At 40.7% G+C, this 27,172-nt stretch overlaps 1 protein-coding gene and 1 long non-coding RNA gene across 6 annotated transcripts in view; both read left to right on the top strand.

Moving 5' to 3' along the window:
• The window catches only part of dlgap4b (discs, large homolog-associated protein 4b), a 106,803-nt gene that overhangs the window by 74,459 nt on the left and 5,172 nt on the right, over nt 1-27,172 (top strand). Inside the window, exons 3-13 of one of the 5 annotated variants that reach the window (XM_083528024.1) lie at nt 1,082-1,602; nt 2,165-2,943; nt 3,302-3,516; nt 4,315-4,413; nt 5,623-5,776; nt 6,443-6,698; nt 20,558-20,839; nt 21,145-21,235; nt 23,610-24,124; nt 24,916-25,007; nt 27,012-27,167. In XM_083528024.1, the coding sequence (XP_083384150.1) occupies nt 1,167-1,602; nt 2,165-2,943; nt 3,302-3,516; nt 4,315-4,413; nt 5,623-5,776; nt 6,443-6,698; nt 20,558-20,839; nt 21,145-21,235; nt 23,610-24,124; nt 24,916-25,007; nt 27,012-27,167 (3,075 nt within the window). In that variant the 5' untranslated portion in view covers nt 1,082-1,166. Of the gene's footprint in view, nt 1-1,081; nt 1,603-2,164; nt 2,944-3,301; nt 3,517-4,314; nt 4,414-5,622; nt 5,777-6,442; nt 6,699-20,473; nt 20,840-21,144; nt 21,236-23,609; nt 24,125-24,915; nt 25,008-27,011; nt 27,168-27,172 lie in introns of all 5 variants that reach the window. The other 4 variants (XM_083528022.1, XM_083528023.1, XM_083528025.1 and 1 more) reach the window with 4 other exon arrangements.
• On the top strand, nt 6,789-19,983 carry LOC310719124. Its single transcript, XR_014531368.1, has 4 exons — nt 6,789-7,403; nt 8,020-8,111; nt 8,234-8,397; nt 17,033-19,983. It is a non-coding gene; the product is annotated as an uncharacterized lncRNA (long non-coding RNA).

The following is a 27,172-nucleotide window of genomic DNA, read 5'->3' on the forward strand; positions in this document are numbered from 1 at the left end:
ATCTTGGGTGTTGGGTTTGATGCCAATGACAGAAATGTAGTAAATGAATGGTTCCTTTCTCTTTGGCATATTCCGACATGCCAAGTGAGCAATAGAAGGCCACAGACAGTCTGGGCACACAATATGCGGTAGCAGTCCCCCACTAGTATTGGCTGTAGAGCATGATTAAGCCATATGACGTGCTTTAAGCTATCTACATGGCTATGACGCAATAGCGAGGTCTGCTGGGAAGCATTATATAGATTTGTACTGTATTACAGCTAAAAAAGACAGCTATATTTAGTCTGGATGTGAGGCAGGTGTCTACTAGTCAGTGTGCTAATAAAATAGGTGGATAGGTTGTTTGTGGCTGAGGGTAAAAATGGCCATCTGTCCAGGATACCCATTCATTTCCATTGCGAAACGGCTTTACTGCAAAAGCTTTACTACACTCTGCTTATTATCCTGTTTTCAAGAATAGATTTTATCTGTGGTTTGTTTATGCATGTGCACATGTCTAGACGTTTTTACCCTGACAGATGAGCATATGATCTTGGTTCAGTACAAATGATGTTCATTTTGACCAATACATAAAAAAACATTTCAAGTTGTGTGTCTATGTTTGCTGGAGTTGTATGCTTGTGTCATTCTGATATATATATGCTGGCTCATTCTACTCACAATGTTCTACTAACTTGCTGAAATTAGTTTGTTTGAGTCCAACAATAGCCATAATACTATTGCAAAAAAGATTAATAATCATTTAAACCTATTTTGCTCCTACCAATGTTTTAATGTGTTTTTAGTCATAAAAGAAACAACATGTGTAACACTGCAATTTTAAGTTGTTATATCAGGGTTCGGTTCACACTTGTTGTTCAGTTGACACTCCCTGCCCAGAAATAAGCTCCATCATCAGTTTTTCCTAACATTACAGCATTTACAGTTTAACAGAGGTTGAGGGAAAAAGTTGAGGTTCATTTTTATTGCAATGTTGATTTAACTTACAGGAAGCAATGTGGACTAATGTATCTAATCTTTTAACCTCCAGTTTTTTTCTCTTTTGCTTATCCCTGTCCCTCCTTACCTTTTTTTTCTCCAGGACGACTCCTCCAGGGTGCGCCACTCTCCCTGGTGGAGCCATGCTGTTACTATAGGGGTCTTTGGGGGGGTTGCCACATCGCATCATGAAAGGCTACACCCCCCACCGCACACATCACCTCTCCGACTGTGAACCCCCGCACTCGCCATCTCGGCTAGATCCATTGTACCTGCCCTCAGCTACCAACCTTTCTCATCAACCCTACATTGTCCCTTCTTCCACCATGGATCACTACGGAGCCCTGGAACCCCATCACTTCTCCACTTCGCAAAGCACAGGTGGTCTTCCTCCAGACTGCCTGATGCCACTCAACAACCAGCTGTCTACCAGCAGCACCTTCCCACGTATCCATTACAACTCCCATTTTGAGCAGGCTGACTTCTCACCCCCAAGTAGAGACAACATCGGGGGCATCAGCACGGGTACAATGGGTACCTCTATGTCCATTGGCATGGGAATGAACATGGGGCACGGACCAGGACGCACAGCCATGATCACCAGTGGATCTGCTACCATATCAGGTCAAGCCAAGACAGGGACTCAAATTTCAGATCAAATCCATTTTCTTACATAATGAGTGAAGGTTTTTATGTTAAAGAGATTTTCTTGTCAATTTGATGTACCTCCATGCACATTCCATTTGCAGTAAAGAGTATGTGTAGTCCATATAGGCAGCTTGCTTCTTTCTGAAGATATCTAGTCAGAGCATGATGTAAATAATGGTATGTTTATTTAATGTATAGATAACTATATGTTAACTTTGAAAAACTGTAGACAATCAGCACAATTGTCACAATAAGATATTGCATCCTTTCCCTTTTCACATTTAATAATGATATTTTTTTAATGTTAGAAGTAATAATAAGAAATGGGGCAGCATGCAAGAGATATCCATTCAACTGAATTAAAACAAAGAAAGCTAACACATTGTTAACCTTGGATATTAGTTCTGTATTTTAATACTTTACCAGGCCTGAAAATACGCAAGTCTTTAAATTCCACAATATCCTGGCATACAAGAATGAGGCTGAAGAGCTGAAGAGAGAGCCAGTGTATTTAACTCTCCTTTCTCTTTGCTTCCAGGCGCAGGGAAGATGAACCGGTTACCAGCGAATCTCCTGGATCAGTTTGAGAAGCAGCTGCCAGGGCAGCGGGACGGCTTCAGCACTTTACAATTTCATCGTAGCACAGCTGTTGAAACAACGAAACAGCAACAGCAGCGTACCGACAGCCCAGGAAAGATCCGCTACCTGGTCCACTCTGTGCAGAAACTCTTCGCTAAGTCACAGTCGTTAGAAAGCTCGGCTATGAAAGGCAATATGAACGGGCGTCCAGGGCACAGTGCCAACGAGGACAAACACCATCGGCGCAGCAAAAGCAAAGACCGTGCCAAGAGTGAGGGCACAGCAAAACGCCGTCCACGCTCCAACATGTCTGGCTACTGGAGCTCGGATGACCTGGACAGTGATATCATTAACTACAGAAGCCCTATGGCAATGATGACTCTGGGTCGTCAGAGCTCTGCAGCAGGGTCAGCGTTGGAAAGCCAAGTGAATTCAAAGTACTTAATGCAAGGTTACAACACCATCAGCGAGCACACCCTGAAAACCTCAAAGAGCAACAATGACCTAAAGCACCAGGGCCTCCTTGCTCTCCCAGGCCCTGGGGGAGGTGGGGGAGGGGGAGGAAGAGTAGCGGTTGTGGAAGGGAATTATGGGAAGAGTGGGCCCTGGTCCACACTCACACTGGCACCCAGTAGACAGTTATGCCAGAAGGGCTCAGCCACGCTGGATCGTTCACTTCTCAAGTCCAAGTCATGCCAGCAGGAGCTGGCCTGCCATTACCTCCAGGTGCGAGGCAGGGTGAGTCTAGGTGTTTGCTGATGGGATACTTGGGAAGTTGTCCCAAACAGATATTTCATTGCTAAAATATTTCACAGAACCACTGAAGGCTTCATGGCTACAATCAACTGCAATCAAGATATCACAACAAAAAGGCTAGAGATTTTAATGTTTTTGTATAATATGTCAACAATAAATCTTTCAGTGGTTTGTTTTATTTCTTACAAGATTCAAGTAACCACGTGAGCAAATTGGACAAAATATACACATATTCTATGAGTACAGTACTGACATGACTGATTATAACCTCTGTCATATAAATATTATTTCTAACGAAAATTCTTATGCTTATCATGCTGATTTTGTAATCTGCGTCTAGATGCCCTCTACAGGAGATTGGAGTGGGACGCTTGGTCGAGGCGAGATCCCGTGTAGGCGGATGCGCAGTGGTAGCTACGTAAAGGCCATGGGGGACCTGGAGGACAGCGATGACTCAGACAACAGCTTGAAACCCTCACCAAAGACTTCTGCGCGTAGACAGAGCTACCTACGTGCCACACAGCAGTCCCTCAGTGACCAGTTCCCTTCCAGAAAGTAAGCGGGCATCCTGCCATTGGCATAAATGCACCCACTCACACTTACACCCACTGACACATACACACACATTCAAGCTGCGCTCACTCATATGATAGATTTAGCACAGCTAGCCTCTTCTCTTTTTTTCTGATATGTCCGACACCTTACTATAAACAAAAAATATGTGTGTGGAAATGTGTGTGTGTGGAAATATTACACCTTTTATTTTGTGGCCATTAATAAAAAGCATGTTTTCGAATATTTTGGATATCAGGAGTGAGCACTGACATACACAAATATATAAGAAGATTTAAAACCGTACATATTTTTGATCGTGTCACATCATATTCAGTATAATTACTAATAGAAAAAAAATTTAACCCCACCTGTACAAGTGACAAGTAACAAAAAAATAGAGTCCAGGAAAAGCAGGAAGTGTTTCAGTACTTCAGAACCTCTTGTAGTCACCAGAGAGTCATTGATCTTTCAAATATGTAGTTATGAGCTTCCTGTAAAAGTGATTTTCTAGGAGTTGTCTTTTTTCTACTTTCTAGTAAAATACACCCAGTGGAAACCTGCAGTGTGTTACACAACAAGCTTTATTGCTAAAATAGACTTTAAAACGGACCATAATAAAGTGCAGAGCTTTTATATTTCCATTAGTATAATTCCTTATCCTATCCTATCCCACTTTAAATCCTTTTACATTTGGAATCATTTCAAAATCCCCTCGACTTCAGTACACCATACCTTCCTCCTTATCAGTAACCCTCTTCTGTTGCCCTCCTTCTCACTTTTAAATGCCCTTTTTCCAAGCCGTCCTCTGGACTACTCGATGCTCCAGGGGGATCTAGAGGCCCTATGGTCTCCCCTCCACAGCATAGCAACTCTGCAGCAGATCGGACGCTCTGTAAGGTCAGTGCAGTGAAGAGAAGCAGGTCGGCTGCAGCTCCTCACACAGCACACCGGGGGGAGCCGCTTTACCATTGATTGCAGTGCTGCGGTTCATCCAGAGACCTGGGTCCACATTCATCTCAGAATATGAGTACAGAGTAGCAGTGCTGTTATATGAGTTAAAGCAATTTCTGTTGTGAAGAACAGATATTAGACTCTATCGTGCCTGAGTGCTCAGTACTCCTACTAGGAGATGATTAATGAGTAAGGCTCTGGATTCTACAACTCATGAGTGGCTTTCTCTATTAAGCTGATCCACAGTCAGGTATACATAGAAATTGCTCAAAAACAAAATAGGGAAAGCCTGTTCAGAGTTTGTGGCCATTGCTCAACCTCACCATAGATACCCTTTTTAGGTATTTGTGTTTAATGTCATTGAAATGATGCCACCAGTCGAATGTACAGATTGACACTCATTTGGAAGATGGTTTTATCCGATGCAGCTTATATATTTATGCAGAGGGTTAAAGGGTTTTGCTCAAAATGACAACGAATCAACTTGGAAGGACTGGAATTCAAATTCACAATCTTCCAGGCAGTAATCCAGAGCTCTAACCAAAGTGACACCACTGCAACTGACACGTCACATCAGTGTGGTTGGATGTGTGCAAAGGCTGATGGGTAAATTATTGTACTGGTAGATAGAAATACGTTTGTTTAAAGGATTTAAACATTAAATCTGGCTGAACAGATATTTTCTATATCACAGTTTAGACAGTAAATCCAGCTGCAAGTCAGTTTAGAAGTATAGATTATGATAGATATAGGTTATTTTTAAAATGGCTTCTCTGTAATATTTAGCAAAGGAATCTCAGGCATCAGCATTTTTATGGTTTCAAACCATTGAATGTAATTCATTAATAAATTGCTATTGCATGAGGAATAAAACACTTCAGGACATGCTGTTAGGGAAAAGTAATCTCAGGGTGGTAACAGTAGCTCTGCTTCATGTCAGGCCACGTCACACCAACCTATGGCTATTTTCCTATAACAGCATATTCCATGTATTTGTCTACATCACAGCATAGATCTTTTTACTCATGGCTTAACTTTTTTCCATTTGCTTCGTATTTGGAAACGCACACCGGAAGAGTAACGTCATGCTTAGTGTTACACGGGCGAAATTAACTCTATTCTCTTCTGCTTTGCTCTACTCTGTTCTCTTCTCAGTTGTCTTCCATCTCTGCGAGAATTCTCTGGGAATCGCAGCGTGGATAATTTGGACTGTATTGGCGGTTCCGTCAGTTCATCATTCCCACGCTGGGATGATGACGACTTCAGCCAGGGCTGTAGCACACTTGGACGCAACAGCTGCATCAGCCAGGTCGGATGTCTTCTCTGTGTTTTGCATGAATGTGCGATAGCATGGCAAAGGTTTCGATATCATATCCTGGCATGTTGCTAAGTATTTAGGATTTCAAGAATGGTTTTAGAAACATTGAGGCCCCATGCCTAAGTGGCTGTGAAAAGCCTCTGAAGTTAGCCTCTGCCTCACTCGTCTCCCTCTTCACTTCAGCAGAGTGACAAATGATCAATTAAAGAGGCCTGGTGTAATGAATGAAGCCCACTGAAATGAAATGGCTTTGGCTGTTAACACTACTGCTTGAATGGTGTTGAAAGGATCCTATCCATACACAAAGAAAAATCGCATTCAATCTGTCAGTTTAGAGTGTGACTTGCTGACACTTTTAGCCTGCCACAGAGAGAAAACAACCTTCTTTACTGATATACTTGCATACAAGCTATTTTACTGACAAATACTCAAAGTTTTACTTCAGCTGGTTAAATAGTTTTGCTTTGAATTGAGCAAGACACATATTCATGCCTTACCTTTTCCCAATAACCAGACTTGTATAAGCTAGAACTCCAGCAAGGAATCACTGAAACTTATATATTTACTGGGCATCTTCCTCGGTTTTGGTTACCCCCGACCTGGCAATCCATGCTAACTGCTCTGTCAGCTAGGATCAACCAGTCCCTGTCTCTTCAGATGCGGGACTCCGAGTTGAACCAACGCTATGGAGAAGACTCCTGCTCAGAATCTGTGTTCGGAGACATGCACGCGCTCACACGGTCTCACTCCCGGACAGAGGAACCCGATTTGCCCGCGTGTTTCCGTTCCCGAAGCCATAGTTATCTCCGTGCCATCCAGGCTGGCTGCTCCCAGGATGATGACACAGCATCATTAGATTCAGACTCCCCACCACCCACTGCTACAACTGTACGCACCTACAGCACCAGCACCGGTGAGTACCAAGAGTTTTATCAAGAGTTCAGCATGTGATGATATACAGTGTAGATCTTTCTCTATGATCAGGAGATTGGAGGATTGTGTGTAGAATGTCTGTATGTATATATAAAGGGATATAAAGGGATCAGTGAACTTGGAAAGTATGTGAAATGCAGCCCTAATAAGACCTGAAAAGTTATTCCACTTCACCAGACAAACTTCCACTTTATAAAATGTCTAGGTAGGGAGCTAGAAAGTGAAGAATGGACGCAACCAGGCGGCGCAGTTGATGAAACGAGAAGCACCCCTATCTTCATTCACTATTTGCGTCAGACATTGGGCGGGGAGTCTAGTGATATTACAACGCTTGAAGCGTGACAGGATCTTAGGGTTGGTCCGTGGCACCGTGAGCCAATCATATACGCGTATCTCCGTGACCGACATCCTGTCTGTCCAATAGCGTGCGTCTTCTCCGAACAATACTCCAATGACCAATGGGAGAGGCGTTTCACTCAATCCTTTCTTTCCGCGACGTGGACTCGCGATACCGACCGTCTTACTTACCGCAAATACAATCGAGCTCGTTTTTAGCTTAAGGTGAAGCGTGTCAGGGAATGATTTCATGAATCGTTTTAGTGGGAAGAGTGGTTTCCAAGTGGAGATTTAATTCCTCGGTAACACGGATGTGCTGAGACCAAGATACGTGATGGGTGGCAAATAGGTAAATATACACCCATACATCTACCGTTTATTTGTGATGTGTTGCGATTTTTTCGGTGTGTGTGTGCTTTATATTATTCTGTATGAATCTGTCAGACATGGTTAAGTTCTGTTTCCTGAGGGTTGTGCTGTTTAAAGAGTGATACAGTAATGGATGCTTCCCTGTAGCAACCGCCTACCTGCTCGCGTGTCTCTCAGCTCTTTCAGTCTGAGGCGAAATAGCGGATTATACACAGGTCTGATTCACTAAAAATAATGAATTCAGATAAATCCACATGACCTCTCCAGCTTGCTGTGAGAAGGTCTTCCTCGGTTTTAACAATGAAGCCGTTTTACTTTCCTCAAGAAAGCCGGTTTTTAGCGCTCCATTGAAACGAATGGATTTGGCAGGCGGCTGTTTATTTAAATGTTTCAGTATACTCCACCGGTATTCATTGTGCTAATCGTCTAGCTTTGTGTAAGTTATTATTCCTGTCAGTATCCCACCTTTGAACTGTTCATCAGAGCACGTGTGCGCGCCTCGAGCTAAAAGGGTTGGTGTCAGTCAGCCACGCAGCGCCCCGCCCACTGGCCCACAAGACAAAGGCTCCGCCCATTTCTTTTTTACACACCCGTAGGGACTGTCCGGAAACTGACTGAGCTCGTGTGTGATCTTACACACTCCACACTGGCTTTATTCTATGATCCATAATCGTTTGTTTTCAAAACGGTGAGTGACATATATTCAACCAAGTTACATTTATTTAAATATCTTTATACCACGTTTGAATTCTGGATTCTGATTGGTCAAAAGGTGTAATGAGTTTTCTATAATTCATCCCTCATTCACAGGGACTTGTATGGTGAAGAGTCCACATAATCTAACACAAAGGATTGTATGCCTGTGTATGGAAAAGCCTGAAAGAGAATGCAGATGTGGGCACATGTGAATAACCTATTCAACCAAGTTCCATATGTATCGTTCAGCTGATCTCTGGATACTGATTGGCCAAAAGGTGATGATTAGATTTCCAAAACAGCAGTTTATTCACAGGAACGAGGAATCGCGTGTCACTGAGTGTGTGTAGTGATGTAAATCTTAACTTCGAGAAAGGATGGTGAAGGAATTGGTAATTTTAACTGTTATAATGGGAGCAATAAGCAGAACTAGATTGTCAAGTGGTTATTCATACCAGTAAATGTAGATAGAAACAGACAGTAATTTGTAAAATGTAATTTTGCTGTGGTATAAGAGGAATAAAAACTGAAGTAATAGGACACATCAACAACAATGGTGGTAACTAGCTTGCCTGAGGGTATAGAAATATTGATAATATTTATAGTATATTTAATCTACTAATATATTGAAACTTTTGACTTGGCAGTTCAGTAGGATGAGGCAACACTAATCAGAGACGGTCTGAGTTGTGTGTGAACATTTGCAAGCATAATAAGTAGAAGTACAATATGATTTAGCTGTTGTATTTCTATTTAATTAAAATAGTTTGAGTAGCTCCAGCATGAAAGCCATAGATTTGTGTGCATCATCATAACCCGTTGTTTCTAAACAAACAATCCGCCCTGTTTTTTTTACAATCGGAGGAACTCCGTACGGAGGGATTTCCACACACAAAGCTTTTCTCACTGTACAATGTCAGACAGCACATTTCTCTTTTTTGTTTAGTAGCTTAGAGTCGGTTATTTAAATAAGGCGGTTGGGGCTTAAAAAGTTTTGCTGCAGTAGTTTGAATGGAAGAAAAAATGAAACCTACCGATTGGTTTGCGCAAAAAAACATTACAACCTCTAACAAAACATAATCACTCATTTCATCCCTGGCGCCCGTCCTTAAAAAGCACTGCTGCAGGGTGCTGAACATGTTACAGCCTCTCGAAACAAGAAATCTCATTGTAACCTACGTGTTGTTTTCTTTGGCATTTGTTCCTAAAATCAGTTCTGAATGTTTAGTGATATTTGATAATGAGGGATTTTTCCCACACGCATGCTTTACACTTATTCCGCTTTCCTGCTATGCCAAGTTAAAGCCGCTTCGTTATTAAGTCATTTCTACAGACCTGCAGTAAAACAGTAAAATCGACAGACCTGCATGGTGGAGAAATTTTGCATCAAGGTCAAGGTTTGTCATTCAATGAAAGCTTACAGATTTTAATCATTTACAAAACAATGATTGGTTATTTGTACCATTACATAAAATATGCTAAAAGCCTCTATTACTTTTGTAGCGATAAGGACCGCACAGCTGATACAGGACCCACATAGCCGATAGAGAATAGTAGAGAAAGTAGTGAAATCAGGTTGATCGTTATGTAGTTGGTTTCAATGTTATATGCAGACCAAAGTCATGTAAATGAATTGGGATGACTAAATATTACCCGTTGTACGTTTTTGCAAAAACTGTGTGCTTAAGCCTGTATTTGTCTCTTTTATGCTGAATGTTTCTGCATATGAGAAAAGTAAATATTTTTATATCTGAGTCTGATTTTAATATTTTTTAATATTAAAGTAGCAAAAGGGGGAAAAAATCAGCTGTAAGAAAGAAATATATATATTTATTTTGTAGATTTACTGTGATGGTTTCTGTCGATCATAAACCCATAGAATGCCCAGTATGTTTTGTGTGCGTCTGTGTGTTGTTCATAGATTAGACCCTGTCCCCCCACCCCCCCACCCCATCGTCTTTGCAACAAAGGATCTAGCCTAGCCAGACGTTTTCGGTTTTTTTTTTTGCTTTTCTTTTTGCCAAAGTGACTGTGGCATTTTCAAGCGAAGTTTTCATGCTTCTTAGCATAAATTATCGGAAAATCATGTTCCAACTGACTAAGCTGTAAATTAGCATTTAATCCATATTCATTTTTGTGACACAGTAGATCTGAGCAGATGGTGTGCTTGGATTTTTTTCTTCTTTCTTTCAGACATAGACTGGGATGCTGTAGTTTGTGACATAGCTAGGGGTGCGAATATGGCAGTATGCCAGTGTGTGTGGGGTTATTTATTTATTTATTTATTTTTTGGCTGTCCGCTCATGGCGAGAGTGAGCTGGCACCGCCGCGACGGTTCAGAGCATATTTTTTTAGAAAAAAGAAGCAAGAGTACGAAAAGGAACATAACATGGATCATAAGGGATGGGCTGGATAGAAAATAAACAATAAAAAATGGCGCAACCTATTCATGTGTTTACCAAGTATCACTATGGAATAACCTTTTAACCGGCATACATCATTTAACATTAACCGCGTTAAGAGACGCTGACTTGAGTGCCTAATGCCGGATGTTTTTCAGGCTCTGGGAAAGAGACGATATTCTGGGCTACATGATTGTGTAATGCTTTAATGCCTGTGTATGGAAAGGGCTGAAAGGGAATGCAGATGTGGGCAGATTTATATTCTGCTTATATTGTATAGAACCGATCTATAACCAATATAAGTATCTATGATTTTGTGAAAAACAGTTTAGTCAGTAATGAAGTAGAGAGAAGTGGTAGCTTAACGTTTGTGGTTTTGGGTTACTGATCAGAATGTTGGGGGTTTAAGCTCCAGCACCACAATCTGTCATTTTTGGGCCCTGGGGCAAGGCCCTTAACCCTCTGTGTATCATGACCAACTCAGCATTCTGATCCAAGCTTTCTAATAAGCTGAGATATGTGAAGAAATAACTTCATTGTGCTGTAATGTATATGTGACATTCTTTTTTTTTCTTCTGTTGTTTCTAGAAATAGACATTAACAAATTAATAATAAATGAAGACTGTTATTGGGTGATTAGTGCACCAGCTGTTCTGATAAGTCAGGAGCAGATCTTAATTTTTTTGCCATGCTAATTTAAGTTTTTCCTCGTTTTGTTCACCATTCATTAATGTCAGTAATCAAATCAAGGTGCACAGACATTTACTCTCCTCTAAATGGCTGCTGATTTTAGATCGTCACCACGAACACATTAGAGGTTAATAGTTATGTGCTTTTTTTCTTTTTTTTATACTGTTAGAAAAGTTGCATGCAAAGAAGATGGCGTAAAGTAAGTTTAATTACTGTTTAAACAGCAATTAAAAGCAAATTGAATAGTAGGTGTGATGACGGTTTGCTTTAAAAAAAAAATATTAGTAGGGTTTGGTACACTTTGTGGATCTCGAAATGAGCATGTAAGTTTTTCTAAGCATGTTGGAGATTCTGCATGAAAAACCCTAAAGCCTTTATTATTTTTTATGTAATATGTTGTATATTAACTTTTTCTTTTTTTGTGTGTGTGGAAAAATAATGTTAATAAAAGTTTTTTTTTTTTTTTGTATTAAAAAAAATTATTGAAAGGTGTTACACCAAAATATGAATAAAAACTATTAAACTTGTAGCTGATGGAAATGAGTCAGTAAATATTACACTGGCTGTGTAAAACCTTCTAATTACGAGAGACGATTACACATTTATACGTCATTCACACATATTCACACCCATAACTCGTAATATAGCTTGTTCCTTAAGTGCATTAATTCTGGAAAGTGGAAGGAAACCGGAGAACCCAGAGAAACCCTGTGAAAACATGCTGAATAATGAAACTGAGCTCACGATTGAGGGGCCCTGGGGATGTAAGGCAACGAACAATACTACTCACTATACCACCAAGCCACCTCGTTTTATTACATTAATGAATGATTTTCGCAAGTTGTTTGGGCACCGTAGATTTGAATGTACTTCATGAAAGCTAATGTGAGGAGTGGAGGAGTTTTGGCGTCACAGAGCCGCAGCCAAGTTTAGCCTGGCTGATGATAATGATTAGGTCTCCGTCTGCTTAATTGCATGCCGTGGAAGAAAAGATCCGGAAGCGAGAGCAGTCGAAATCGCTTCTTATATCGCACGTTGGCGGCCCTTTTTTAAATCAGGAGGTCAGCTGTTTCCAAGAAAGCAGTAATTGGTCGCGTGTAGGCCTGTTTTCTGTTTGCAGCTCAAGGCACTTCAGGAAGCGTGCATTATTTACACTTGCGTTTCAAACTTCGAATTCATAAATTTACAATGCACTCTTTAGTCTCTGTGTAGTAAATACCCCTTCTCAATGCCCTACATCAATCAATGTGCAAGATGTTATTAGCTAGTTTTTGAAGAGGTTGGGTTTGATTAGTGGGTGTAAATGTGGTTTCACTTGTTTCCTCATTTCCTGGATGCGTAATTTCATACATAACTCCGACTTCCGTTCTATATTTGGTCGCCGAGACACAGAAGACGTTTCAAGATCCTCTGGTTTCCATCAAGTCTATTAAAGATGCCAGATTTAGTCTGTTAGCGAGGTCTTGTGGAGAGTTATTTAGAGGATATGACATTGAGCAGGGCCTGGAGCGTCATCATACGCTCGGTATGCAGACAGTAACTATCCCTCCTTCTTTCTCTTTTTTTTATTTTCCTTCTGCTTTCCCTTCTTTCAGACAGTCAAATGCGATCATGCTTACACCCATTACAGTAGTGATGCTGCATACCTTTTCAGAGACGCTGTAAAGCTGTATGTAAGTCCACGACTGAAAGCGTAACTAAGTCCTCGCATACAGCAGTCCATGGTTCTTTCAGGTTGCCTTTATTTTCCTGACTGGGAGTCTCCAGCTCCAGCCGATCCAGGAAATTTGCTATATTTTGTGCAGTTCAGCTGCTTAAATCTAATCCATTAATCCATTTGGACCAGATATGGATGAATAAAGATGATCAAATCAGCTGGTGTTATATTGATCTGAGTAGCCATGAAATTCTGGCAATTGCCAGCTCTCATTGCAATGAACCACTTTAATATTTACGGTGGTCTGCTTAGGGCTGTACAAGTGGCCCTATTTTTTATCTACCAATTAATTTGAGGCTTCCTCAGTAGATTAATAACAATCGGTTGTGAGATGGGCGAACTTAGCTGCGTTTACATAGTGTGTGTGTTTGTGCCTTGTTTTTATTTTCAGTCTATCTGTGGAACAAATATTCAACTTTAAGGTAAAGAGGAAACATTCCATTTACTGAGATTTAGTAGTAGATGCCTACATAACTTTGTTTAGCAACGTCTCGACGTGCGGAGAATTTTCACTGCTTTCACTTAGTGTTATCTAGAGGAGTGTTACAACGTCCTTATCCAAAATAAAGCACGCTCTGCGGAGATAAAAAAAAAACACGTTATATGTGAGTAAGCTGACGCAAGCCAATTTACAGAACTAAAATGTGTGTGTGGGTGTGAGAGGGAGAGAGGGAGATCAGGTGTTAAGTTCTGAATTTGTTCTCAGCACAGCACTGCATATTAACAGCATGACAGCCACATTCCTGTGTGCCGTCTCATCACTGAGGCTACTATCAGCAAAGCTGTCAACATATCTTAGGGGTGTGTTCATGTGCATGTGTGTGTGTGAGAAACAGACAGTGAATGAGTGTGTGAAAGTTCCGGATGTGTACATGGGCCTGTAGCACCCTTTAAAACTATTTTAGCTTAATACGTTAGTCTGTTGCTCCTGGAGCATGTAAATGTTCATCAGACTCTGATCTGCTGTCAGGTTATCTTTAGACATTTTAATGATATTGAAAGAGCTGTTCACTGTCAGGCCCGTTTTTGTTCAGGTTTGATGTGTTTTTAAAGCAAAATCTGGTGGAAAAAGATGTTTTTTCGCATTCTGGATGAAGAGAGGGCTGAATACCACAGCACATGTTTTCCAAACTGTTCCAACTTTTAAGTCTGTAAGCTGATCGGTTAGTAATCTGTCGTTGTTGTTTTTTTTCCATATTAATTAAAATTGTATAATAAGGGAAACATATTGAGCCAAAAAATACTCAAAATTAATAATGTACAAAGAGAAGTGCAGGATACAAAATGTTTATTTCATGCTCCTTATTCCGCTTTACTGAATCAGCCAGCCAGCATTCTGTCCGACAAAATCACTCATATATGCAGTTTAGCTATTTATTTGGCTTATTGTTTGGTTGCACACTGTTTAACAAGGGGATCATTTCTTTACTGAATATTCAGAATTTTAGAAAATACACCAAATGTGTAAACTGAACAATGAAGACTGCACCTGAACTCTTTTGAATACAGCAGAATGTTGTTCATACTGTCATGTATGGACTACTTCCTTCTTTCTTTTCTGTGTTCATGGGTAGTGCCCCAGTCCTGACCCTTATAATGAACATGGGTGTGACTCGAGACAAAGTCTTCCTAATATTTCACTGTTGAATGTAAGATTTCTGGCCAGGAACCGGCTTGTCACTTATCTCAGTTTATGAAGACAGAGAATGTTTGTTAATGTGTTTGAGGAATTTATTTTAAATGTCTCCTGTTATCACTGTCATCTTAAATGATGTAGAAAACAACCAGAACCAGTCAGGTTGCAGTATCAGCTTTAGACTTTCTCTTTTTATTCTATCAAGCATGAAAAAAAGCTTCATGAAAATGTAAAAAAAAAATGTAAAGTAATGGGATATTTAAAGTGTTTGTGGCACACCTGTAGCGTTCAGGAAGGGTGTGTTTGGATGACTTGAATAAGCACTGTTTGTGTTTGGGTAGGGCACTGCCTAAAGCGTTTGATTATTTTTCAGCCAACACGGGGATTCATGCGTAAGCGTTGCGGACTGTTCATGTATGCGCTGAACACAGCAAATGCTGACGCTGCAAAGAACGAGAAAATTTATCTGCGTGCTTCATAACTACAGCTGAACTCCCGAAACTAAATATAGTCCAACATCACAGATGAGTGAGGAATTAAACATAACTGGGCGAGCTGTTCTCGAGTCGAGAACGTCAAGAAGCTTTTTATCGTCATTACACAGTTACACAGTGAAAACGAGACCCCCCGAACCCTGGCGCTACATTTAAACAACATCAAGCTACATAACTGAACACGGAGTTAACTAAAATGTTCACCACATAAAGTGCATCGAGTGCAACCTTGTGCAAACAGACAACACAAAATAGCGCCGACCAGTAAACCAACTGTATACTCTGAATCTACAGTACTGTCAAAAGAGGCCTATAAAGGACTATGAACAAAAGAGTATATGTAAACATAAACACAATGCAGTGCAAAACCAGCAGTAGCAACAGTCGAGAGGTGCAAAAAAACACATGTAAACAGTATAATATGATTAAATATAAATAATAAATGGTGGTACATTGGATTGAGATGAGTACTGAGTGTGTGTTGAGGTTCAGTAACACACAGTTGAGTGATTGTGTGTGAGTTTCAGTTCAGTTCTGTGTGTTGAGGAGCCTGATGGCTTGAGGGGAAAAAACTGTTGCACAGTCTGGATGTTAGGCCCGAATGCTTCGGACCCTCTTCCCTGATGGCAGGAGGGTGAGGAGTGTGTGTGAGGGGTGTGTGTGGTCGTCCACAATGCTTTTGGCTTTGCGCATGCAGCGTGTAGTGTAAATGTCCATGATGGAGGGAAGAGAGACTCCGATGTTCTTCTCAACCTTCCTCACTATCCTCTGTAGGGTCTTGCGATCCGAGACGGAGCAGTTCCCAAACCAGGCAGTGATGCAGCTGCTCAGGATGCTCTCGATGGTCCCTCTATAGAACGTGGTCAGGATTGGGGGAGGGAAATGAGCTTTTCTCAGCCTTTTTAGGAAGTAGAGACGCTGTTGGGCTTTCTTGGTGATGGAGCTGGTGTTGAGGATCCATCGATGATCAGTAGAGAATGGACGCTCTGTGTTCTCCTGAAGTCAACAACCATCTCTTTGGTGGTACCACGGCAATCTCCCAACTGTTGCAATAATTGTTTATGAAAGCATGACACATCTTTGTGACCAAACAGATTTATGACCAAACTTTTGATGTCACCCATATGAGGATGGGTTCCCCTTTGAGTCTGGTTCCTCTCAAGGTTTCTTCCTCATATCATCTAAGGGAGTTTTTCCTTGCCACTGTCGCCACGGCTTGCTCATCAGGGACAAACGCACACCATTCACCTTCACTGTTGTTTTCTGTAAAGCTGCTTTGAGACAATGTCTGTTGTGAAAAGCGCTATACAAATAAACTTGACTTGACTTGACTTGACATCTTGATTTTAATGTTAACTAGTTGTGCCTACTTGTTGTTATTAATATTCTATTACAAGTTCCTTTTTTTAAGATTACATGAGTTATGACATGCAAAAAAAATCACAGATTGTGTTAAAGGGAAAGCCTAAGGCATACAATCCACTGTTCTTAAGACTGTCCTATGGTGGAACACGTATAACCTTTAAAAAAAATTAAACTGATTCTCGAGACTACGGCTGCAGCTATCGATTATTCCTCCGATTATTCCATTGATTAATCGAGTAAAAAGTATTTTTCTTCATTCAAGCGCAATACTAAATATAGAAGAGAAAATAAGTCTGGTCACTTAAAATGAATGTCATTTGTTTCCTTTTTTTAGAAAAATTTACTTTTATTGCTTACATACAAGACTATCTGTGAAAACTAAATCCATTTAGTGCATTTAATTACCGTATTACATCAAAATACAAATAATAATAATAAAAAAATTAGATTTCAATAGAAACATTTTAAATTACTCAAAAAAAACCCACACTCTACTAAGTTTTCTTTGTTTTAGTTTGAAATGTTTCCAAACTTTGCAAACTTTGTCGTTTTCGTTGGCCTGAATCATCATTTTCATCCCCCTGTTCCTCAATTTTTTTCATTCTGCAGCATCTTCTGTGTTACCTATCCAGAGGTCTCCAGAGTTTAAAGGGGAGTTCATCAGATTTTTTTCAAGTTACTTAAGAAATCGTTTCAGCCCTACTCAAGACTCCTTTTATTATGATAAATAAACATCAAGTTCTAAACTTCACCAAATAAATTATTATTCATATTGCTTCATTGTGTCTATTTTTTATCAGCAGGTTTTGAATATGTGGAGCTTCCATCGTACAAGTCCCTGTGTGGGAGATGTTACTATAGAAACAGTATCATAACAGCACGAGTGCTTGAATATAAGCTTTGTTACTACCAGAACTATATTCAAAGCAGTGCTTTTATAGAAAATGAATCCACACCACCTTATTTGAGACTTCATCAGCTTGTGATCTAATGAATATTAATCGCCACCTTTCGACCAATGAAAACCTAGGATTCCATCATCAAAACTGAGGTCAAACTAGTTGAAGCACTCCGCATTGTAGCAATATGATGTGGTTCTTGATCAAAATGTTGAAGGGAATTAGTTAAGAAAAATCGGGAGCAAGAATCAGTTCCAAGTTCATTTATATTCCGTTATATTTTTCTCATATTTATTTATATTCATGTTCAGTCTTATCACTTGAACCTGGCGGTACACTGACGTTTTGCACTTTGTTGCGTATGTCTTCATTGGTGAACTCCAGTTAAGGAAAGTTCTGACTCAGGACACGTTCATGTATCATCTTGCACAATCCATTAAGAGGCTATTACAAAGCCAGGAGGGACTATCCAACTATCCAGCCTAGTCTGAGGCCGAGTCACTCAGCAACGGCGAAAGAATCATTTCTCATATGACGTGAGTCATAAGCCGTAAGCAGTCTCCAGTCAAGGGAGTGATGGCCAGCAGTGTTGACTCAGCTGACTCAGATCTGCACCATATTTCTTTCTCTAGCCTGGAATTCCCCATTCACCAAGTGAGGAATGTATTTCAGCTTCAACCAATGGAATGAAAATCTATTCGGATAGAAAACAGAAGTTAAAGTGCAGAGCATTAAAGAAGCCGATTAGTTGAACTGAGTCAGAGTGTGTTTATGATTGTCTGGTCCTATTCTGAGAGCAGGGTATGTTTCCCGTAAGCTCGGCATTATAAAATAGCAGTCTGTTTCTGGTGAGCAGTGTGTGTTATTTGAAACACAGCAGCTCTTTCATTTCAGTCAGGTTAAACCAATGTAGCCACAGATTCTTCTTCTTGGCTGACATAAGGGGAATCTGATTTGGTCATCTTTTTGTGTTGCCCATTCTCCTTAAGGTTTGATGAGATGCTTCTTTTCTCACCAAGTTTGTAAACAGTGATCATTTGAGTTATCGTGGTCATCCTGTCCGCTCGAACCAGTCCGATTATTCTCTTTTAAATTCTTAAAATAAATAGCAACCCACATTGGATGTTTTGTTTTTCACACCATCCTGTGTGATGAATGATTAATGGTTAGTGTTAATGTGTTCCTAATGAAGCTAGCGTAATCTTGTTTGGTTACACTTTGAGCAACCAGGAAAGTTACTCACATTGAATGAGTTCACGTCTCTGGTTGCGACTATGTTTTCTGGAAGCAGAAAGTCTTGAAATACACACCAAGAGCAACAATTAGCATGGTGCAAAGTTGACAGCAACTCTTTTGTCTTGCTGGTTTCCCTTAATCTCTCTCTCTCGCATGTTTGCACAGGACTTTAAATACCTGCTATTAGACAAAACAGGAACAGGAGTTTTTTTTTTGTTTGTTTTTTTTTATGGCTCAGCCTGCTGCATGTTTCCTGTCATGTTTTACATTGTAAACATAGTTGGGATTTTAGGCCAACATTATTGTCTGATGATGAGATTTACACACACGATGCACAGCTGTAGGTCAGTATGGAATGTAGAGAACTATATATGAATGATATGACCAAAAAGCACACAGGAACATTTCTGTGAGCTTCGCTGCCTTCTTTTTAACAAATGTTCGCTGGCTGGCTGCACTCATAGTCACCAAAACTTGCCTCTGTTACCTCATGCTGAGACGACAAACATGCATGCAGTCTTGAACGCTTACACACACATCTTTGCACACACTCATAAATCCCCTCCACTCCACTTCTCTCCACCCAAACACACATTCACATGTGCGGTCCCCCACCTACTGAGAGACAGGGCTGGAATAACAAGCGGAGCATCGGAAAAAGAGGGAGTAGGGCAGCATATTTGCGTCAGAGCGTAGAGTACGGTAAACACTGCTAATCTACACGCGTGCAGTGAAATATGGGAATGATTGTACGTGTGGGACATAAAAATCGACCCAAAAAACACTTTGTGTAAAAGTTTTGTAAATGAATGTTCATGTGTGTATGTTTGATAACAATACACTTTAAGTGTATTATACAGAGCAGGTTGTTCCCATATAAAGGAGTTCCATCAGCACTAAAGCGCCGCTGCATCATAGACCGTGTGCGGTCTACTTACTCAATGGTAAATGCTGAACACGATGCTTTTAGCCTTTAGTCTTTTTGTTTAGCCTTAAACAAGTCGCGGTGCGCCCTCTGTTTTTTGTGTGCAATTATACATCAGTAATATTGACCAAAAGATCAACAGTTAAAATGAGACCTGAAACATAAGGAGAGATAAAAAGCAACAGCACTCTGGTGAATTTAAATAAGAAAATAAGAGCCAGTCAAGACTTTCTTTATCCGCATCATTTCCTGGGTATTTACCCACATATATTTCGAATGCTTTGGGGTGTGGGCTGAATGAGTCCTTTATTACAGACATTCCATGACCTTTCTCACACAGACGCACACAGAAAGATGGAGAGATAAACATTAGCTGTGCTCAGTGTTTTTTAGTCTGCGGAATCACATCCTAGCTAATTTCAACACACAGCAACTACACTATATGGACAAAAGTATTGGCACACCTGACATTCCCAGCCATACGTGGTTCTTTGACAAAACGTATCGCAGAGCCAAAGGCACACCATCATATAAGGAAGATAAAAATGTTCCCTTTACTTAAACTTAGACTCGAACCTGTTCCAGCAAGACTTTGCATGGGTTGGAGTGGAAGATCTCCTGCAGTAGAGCCTCCTCACCTCACCTACATCGGTGCCTGATTACCAACACCCTTGTGTCCGATTGAGCACACGTCTACAAGCACGCTCCAAAATCTAGTGAAACATCTTCCCAGAAGAGTGGAGGGAATTATAGCAAATTGAGACTAAATGTTGAATGCAATGCTCAAAAGCACATACCATACTTGTGACCAGGTTTCCGCAAACTTTCGGCAATATAGTGTATATTCAAGATTACAAAAAGGTGCAATTCCAGTGAATTGGACCAAAATGGCTCCTTTGTATAGGCACAATAGCAAACCTGACATTAGCTAGGTTTCTGCTTGGTTTTGGTTGTAATGGTAACGTTTACTTTTAACACTCTTCTGTGCAGTCTCAACATGTATAACAACGTGTAAGAAGATAGCTCCGCCCCCTGTCCCTCCCCGCAATTCCAACTCCAAGCCCTTTATCTCAGTCACAGTGCAGAGCAGCACCGAATCGGCGCAAGACGGTTACCTGGACAACCACGAGCGCAGGAGCCACACCAACGGCAGCTCGTCCGACAGCAGCCTGACAAAAGGGTCACGAAATCATCCGTCTGTGCTTGGACCTAGCGAGGTTCCAGCAGCTGTTGTGCTTGCATCCAACTCCTCTCGTGAGCTGCAGAATGAGCAGTTGAAGGCAGGAGGCGCAACAGACGAGCCCAGGACGGAGCACGTACCCCGTCGCAAACTTTCCTCTATTGGTATACAGGTGGGTGCACACGTCGGCTATGATTTTTGACTGATCTGGCTTTTTAAAAGATGCTATAGACTGCAAGAAAACGTTGGACGACTTAATCACGTACTAATATTGAGCACTACACATCAAACTATACGTTTTGTCTTCAGACTTGATTTCTTTGCGATCATGATCATCAGTACAGAATATTTGTTGTATGTCATATGTATTTTTTTTTTTTTTTTTTACATGTTTCTCTTTACACTATTATAATGTCTATGTGACCTTTGGAATCAATGAATGTTGCTAAACCCTACACCCTGTGATTAAAATAATAGGTAGACAGCATCCAGGAAATTCAGACCCGAGTCGAGACACCTCCGCCATTGGCCAAATTCCAGTCAATTGGAGTGCAGGTGGAGGACGGCTGGACGTGAGTACTTCCTGTCTCGCTGCCTGTAACCTTATATTTTATTAATAACTTTCAAGAGGAAGAAAAGTGCAGCTATTGTCCAAGATATTTTACCACTATTGTTCCATAAATATGAATTTCTGAAAAGGTTTGTTCTTGGGTTGATCGACCCACCGTGCGCTCCTACATTGCTTATAAAGATAACACAGATGTGAAAACGAAAGTACACCTCCAAATTATATGAATTTATAATTTACATATCAGGACGTAATAAACATCCATGTGATTCAGTAGCTTGTAGAAGCAGCTTTAGCAGTAATAACTTGAAGTATGCTTTTTCTGTAATGCTTTAAAGACTCCGCTCACTCTTCTTTCACCATTGATTGAGTTCATCGAAGTTTGCAGGCATTTGTTTATGTGCTGCTCTTTTATCGTTCTGCAATAGCATTTTATTTAGGTTGAGGTCACGACTTTGACAAGGCCATTGCGACACCTTGATTCTGTTTATTTCAGCCATTCTGAAATAGATTTGCTGCTGTGCTTGGGATCATTGACCCAATCAATGATCCAAGTTTACCTAATTCTAAGAGCTGATGAGGACCAGTTGATTTTTGTTTTTGATTATATGAGGGAGAGAAGTATGTGAGGGTGCTACAGGATATGTATGAGGACAGTGTGACAGCAGTGAAGTGTGCAGTAGGAACGACAGACTGGTTCAAGGTGGAGGTTGGGCCGCATCAAGGATCGGTTCTGAGCCCTTTCCTCTTTGCAGTGGTGATGGACAGGTTGATGGACGAGGTCAGACAGCAGTCTCCATGGATTATCATATTTGCGGATGATTTTGTTATTTGTGGTGAGAGTAGGGAGCAGGTTGAGAAGAGCCTGGAGAGGTGGAGGTACATGCTGGAGAGAAGGGGAATGAAAGTAGGAGTAAGACAGAGTACATGTGTGTGAATGAGAGGGAGGGCAGTGGAGTGGTGCGGTTGCAGGGAGAAGAGCTGGAGAAGGTGGAGGAATTCAGGTACTTGGGCTCAACAGTGCAAAGTAATGAAGAGTGTATTAGAGAAGTGAAGAAAAGAGTGCAGGCAGGGTGGAGAAGAGTGGCAGGAGTGATCAGTGATAGAAGAGTATCTGCAAGAGTGAAAGGGGAAGTTTATAGGACTGTGGTGAGACCTGTGATTTTGTATGGTTTAAAGACAGTGGCATTGAGTAAAAGACAGGAGGCGGAGCTGGAGGTAGCAGAGCTGAAGATGTTGAGATTTTTGTTGGGAGTGATGAGGATGGACAGGATTAGAAATGAGTTTATTAGAGGGACAGCACATGTAGGACGTTTTGGAGACAAGGTGAGGGAGGCGAGATTAAGATGGTTTGGACATGTGCAGAGGAGGGACATGGGGGATATCAGTAGGAGAATGCTGAGGGTGGAGCCACCAGGAAGAAGGAAAAGAGGAAGACCAAGGAGGAGGTTTATGGATGTGGTGAGGGAAAACATGCAGGTAGTTGGTTTGAAAGAGGCAGATGTACAGAGGACAGGCGGTTATGGAGACGGATGTGGCGACCACTAATGGGAGCAGCTGAAAGAAGAAAAATAAAATACAGTGGAATTTGACACTCGTGACCTCGATAGTTCGCGACTTTTCATTTGGAACCGGACTAAGAGCAATCTTACGAAAAATCTGATCGTTCATGAGAAGTCGCGAGTAGCTCAATACCACGTGAAATGATCCGTCCTGGAAAGTTTTCCTGCAGCATGGCTAGAGATTCTCGAGCGGCATGGCTGTTTGCCCTGTCCTGTCGATACCACTGTCTATTCATGTGAGGACACGATCACGACCACTTCTGTATGAGCACAGATAATGCTCAACTATGCAAACTTTTTGCTCTGCCAAGAAACCCATTTCCAACAACTTCCTTTTCACTACTTGGAACAAGTGCAGCTGGAGCTCTGTCCCACCGACAAACGCACATGCGCATTTGAGAGGCACAAGTTTTAGTACTATATGTTTTGGCGCATATTGTGTGTATGTTTATGTATGTATGTATGTATGTATGTATGTATGTGTGTGTGATATATATATAATATATTAATTTTATATATAATGTATGTGTGTGTATATTTCACACTCCCACCAGAGATTCCTCCTACTTCCTGTCTGCTGTAAAAGTAGCTCACTAAATTCAGCACTTTTCAATCTGGTATTCAGAACAGTGTACGCTGTTCTGTGCATAGGCTTTCACATACAGTATATCAGTTACAGATAAGAATCCAAGGACTTGCCTAAGGAGTTTTTCACTAAAGCTCTTTGTCTAGAACAGAACAATTAAAATTTTTTTTTTTGGAAGGATATTCATATTGTCTAAGTTTTTCATTGTTTCTCTCTTCTACACTTTTTAGACTCAGCCGCTCCAGTAGTATGGCATCAAAGCAAGAAACTGACTCAGACACACAAGATCTCTCTCTTAATTCCGTCACCAGTGTTACATCCAACACCAACTCCTCAAGACCCACTGAGAAAAAAGTCATGGTGAACAGTGCCAGCCAAGCCGTGGATTTCCACGCTCAAGTTTCTCTCGACAATGGTAGCCACGACGATGATGTTGTGACAACCAGCGGCCCTTCTCGTCAGCTCCTGACTAATCGCTCAACAACAAGAAGCAGCTCTTCTTCGTTTTCAGAGAGTTTAGACCCCGCCCTCGACCCCTCCTCCCTGCCTCCGCCTGACCCCTGGCTGGAGAGCGGGAATGGGACCGGAAACGGAGGCCCCACGCACGTGTCGTCAGGTGGCATGTCTGCATGCCGGAGAGATGGACATTGGTTCCTGAAGCTGCTGCAGGCAGAGACCGCACGGATGGAGGGATGGTGCAAACAGATGGACGAGGAGACCAAAGAGCACCAGCTCTCAGAGGAGGGTAAGGGAGTAAATGATGCGTGTTTGTCTGTGCATCATTTTTTTGATGCATCATGTGCATTCATAGTTTTTTAAATATATACACGAGTACCTGAAATTACTATTTATTTAAAAAAAAAAAAAAAAAAAAAGGAAATGTATGGTGTGGTCGCCATAGACTGTAGCATAATCCAATAATTTTTCAGCCAGATTTAAATGTAGCGCCATCTGGTGGTTTTCAACCTGGCTAATTTTTCAACAGCTAAAGGCAAAAAAGGGTCAAATATTCCACATTTCATTATTCAGCATTTCTGCCATTCAGGTTTATCTAGATTTTTATTTTTTTTTAACAAAAGCACTTTATTTGAGACTGCTCAAGACTTATTTAAGCTCTAAAAAACTAAATTGGATGTGATCAGTTTTAAATATTGACTGATAAATTTGGTGTCGGTGGTGGTTTTGGATTACATTTTTGGTGTCAGTAGTGAATTGGGTGGTTGTTGTAGTTGAATTGTAAGAGCGAATAAAAATAAATAAAAAACAAGGGACTAAAATGGAGGGTTGACTGTGAAAGTACTGCCTATTGTGAAAATATCAAACCTTTTCAATCAGCGCTGTTATTACAGAAAAGCCTTTATTTATATGGGACAAAATTGCATATACATTTTTTTTGTTTAGAATGAACAGATAATATTGCATGTGTACTGTTTGTGTTTATGGCAGGTGGTTTGTAAGGTGTGTGTGCAAATTATTGAGTGTGTGTGTGTGTGTGTGTGTGTGTGTGTGTGTGTGTGTGTGTGTGTGTGTGCGCAGTGCTGGGTAAGGTGCGCAGTGCAGTGGGCAGTGCTCAGCTCCTCATGTCTCAAAAGTTTCAGCAGTTCAGAGGGCTATGTGAACAAAATTTGGTGAGTTTCTCTTTTATTGTTCCTCACACACAAGTAAGCGATCGATCACAGAAAAAATAGATTATGGTTTTCATGCTATCTGCACATCACCGTCACTGACTATTGTTATATACATAGCTGAAGAATGTCACCCACTGCCATGAAGTAATCCTTTATAATCTCACACCATCAGCTGATTAGATCAAAGTACAAACACTTGTAGACGTGTAGAAGTGATTTTAAAGCAAGTCTGTTATAAAGTTGAACATGAAGCTAAGAAGAAACAGGGTCAGGCAGGCCATGTCTACTTGCAGCCTAATGATCTGTAAAAACAGCTTGTACAATCAAACCATCACGCAACCCAACAAATAGAACAAATACCCGGTTTACCATCTGAGCTCAGGATATAATCAGGATATTATTACTATTGGATAATATTGGAAAGAAAGCTGCTGAAGATATTTTCCAAGCTCTATTTTTTTGTCATTTCTTTTATTTATTTATTTTTTCTTCACGTTTATTTTAATTTTTTTAATGATTTTATCATTGGGCTGTTCATTCGTGATACTTGATCAATCTCTTTTAATGTCTTTTTTGTTGTTTTTCCGTGTGCTCGTGTCGCACGTTTTGATTTGAGGAAACAAATGCAGCAGATTTGAAGAGCATCTGTCGGGGTGATATTACCAAAGTTTGAAAAAGATATTTTACGCATCTATTTAATAAGGACACGTAGAGGACATTTTGCAGAGTCTAAAATGATGCAAAGCGTCTTGAAAATCAAGTGATGCAGCTGAACGTTTACCTGATATGCAGCCGTAACAGCAGCTTCTTGGTCCACCGCCAGAACTCTTGTTGAGAGATTCTCATTTTTTTGCCAGTAATTTCGTCTGGTCGGCTGCATATAAATATGGTGTGGATGGCAGGTAAATATTTGTATATTTATTTAAACTGAGATTTCCGACAGCGTACACAGGGATGCGTCTTTTAAACGGTTTGGAAATTTTTCAGCGTGTAAAAATATCTGCATATGAACATGGCCATCTTACAACATAGGGATGAAAGTAAGAAACAAAAGACCTCAGGATGTTCCACCGTTGAGGTGGTGCAGTGTGGTCGAGTGCAAAGTAAAGTACTATTGCTGCCCTGAAGTGGATTATTCAATAATAACAGCATTTATTTAAGTGTTTTTGTTCTTATTATGCCTCAGAAAATTGCTAGTGATTACAACGTTCTTATTTATAAAGATTTACACATTTAATGTTAGGATGTTAATCTTTCTGCAATAAATTAGTTTGAGTCTGCACACGTTTTTTTTTTCACCTCCCTTAATATTAGGAAAAACCGAAAAGAATAAAAAATGCTACGTGTCATGTTAGAGAGGCGGCACAAAGTCTTGTGCTGAAGATATAAAGCTGTTTCAGATCACTAACAGGGAAGCTCAATAAGCATCTGTGTGATTTGCCACCACTGCAATTACATTTATGGTACTTGGATGACATTCTTGGATTTGTACTCATAACCTTCTGATTGGTAGTTCAAAGTCTTTTATTTACTGAGATTCCATGCCACTACTGTCAGAGCTGTGCTGCTTTAGGAAGAAAAATATATCAAAAATGCCTGACCAATCAGAAGACAGAATTTTAGAGCGCGGAGGCATAAATACAAAACGATGGAATGCAGTGAGGTGGACAGCGTAATCAAGCCTCAGTCAGCTCGGGTTACTGTCGCTTTAGGTTTTCCTGTTAAATTTCACCTCCCAAAAGTAAATGGTGGCTCTGAATGAGCCCTGACTGACTGGTGTCTTGGTTTTTGATCATTCTTGTGTTACACTGCCCCCTTGTGTCTATTTGGCAGCTTTCAAATTTCAAAAGCATTAATTCCTCCATCTTATCCTTTACCAATCATTTACAACTAGCAGCCAGTCCACCTTACAGCCGTGTTTTATATTTGCTTGTTTTAAGTAATAATCCCAATTAAGATGCTAATTGTTTTTTCTTCTTTTCTCTCTGGATTTTTTTTCTGTAGAATGTGAATGCTAACCCAAGGCCCACAGCTCAGGACTTGGCAGGATTCTGGGATCTTCTGCAGCTCTCGATAGAAGACATTAGCCTCAAGTTTGATGAGCTTTACCACCTCAAATCTAATGACTGGAAACTGGATCGAGATTCTCCAGACAAACAGGTATA

The sequence above is a fragment of the Silurus aristotelis genome (genome assembly GCF_946808225.1).
Source record: "Silurus aristotelis genome assembly, chromosome: 2".
NCBI lineage: Eukaryota > Metazoa > Chordata > Actinopteri > Siluriformes > Siluridae > Silurus > Silurus aristotelis.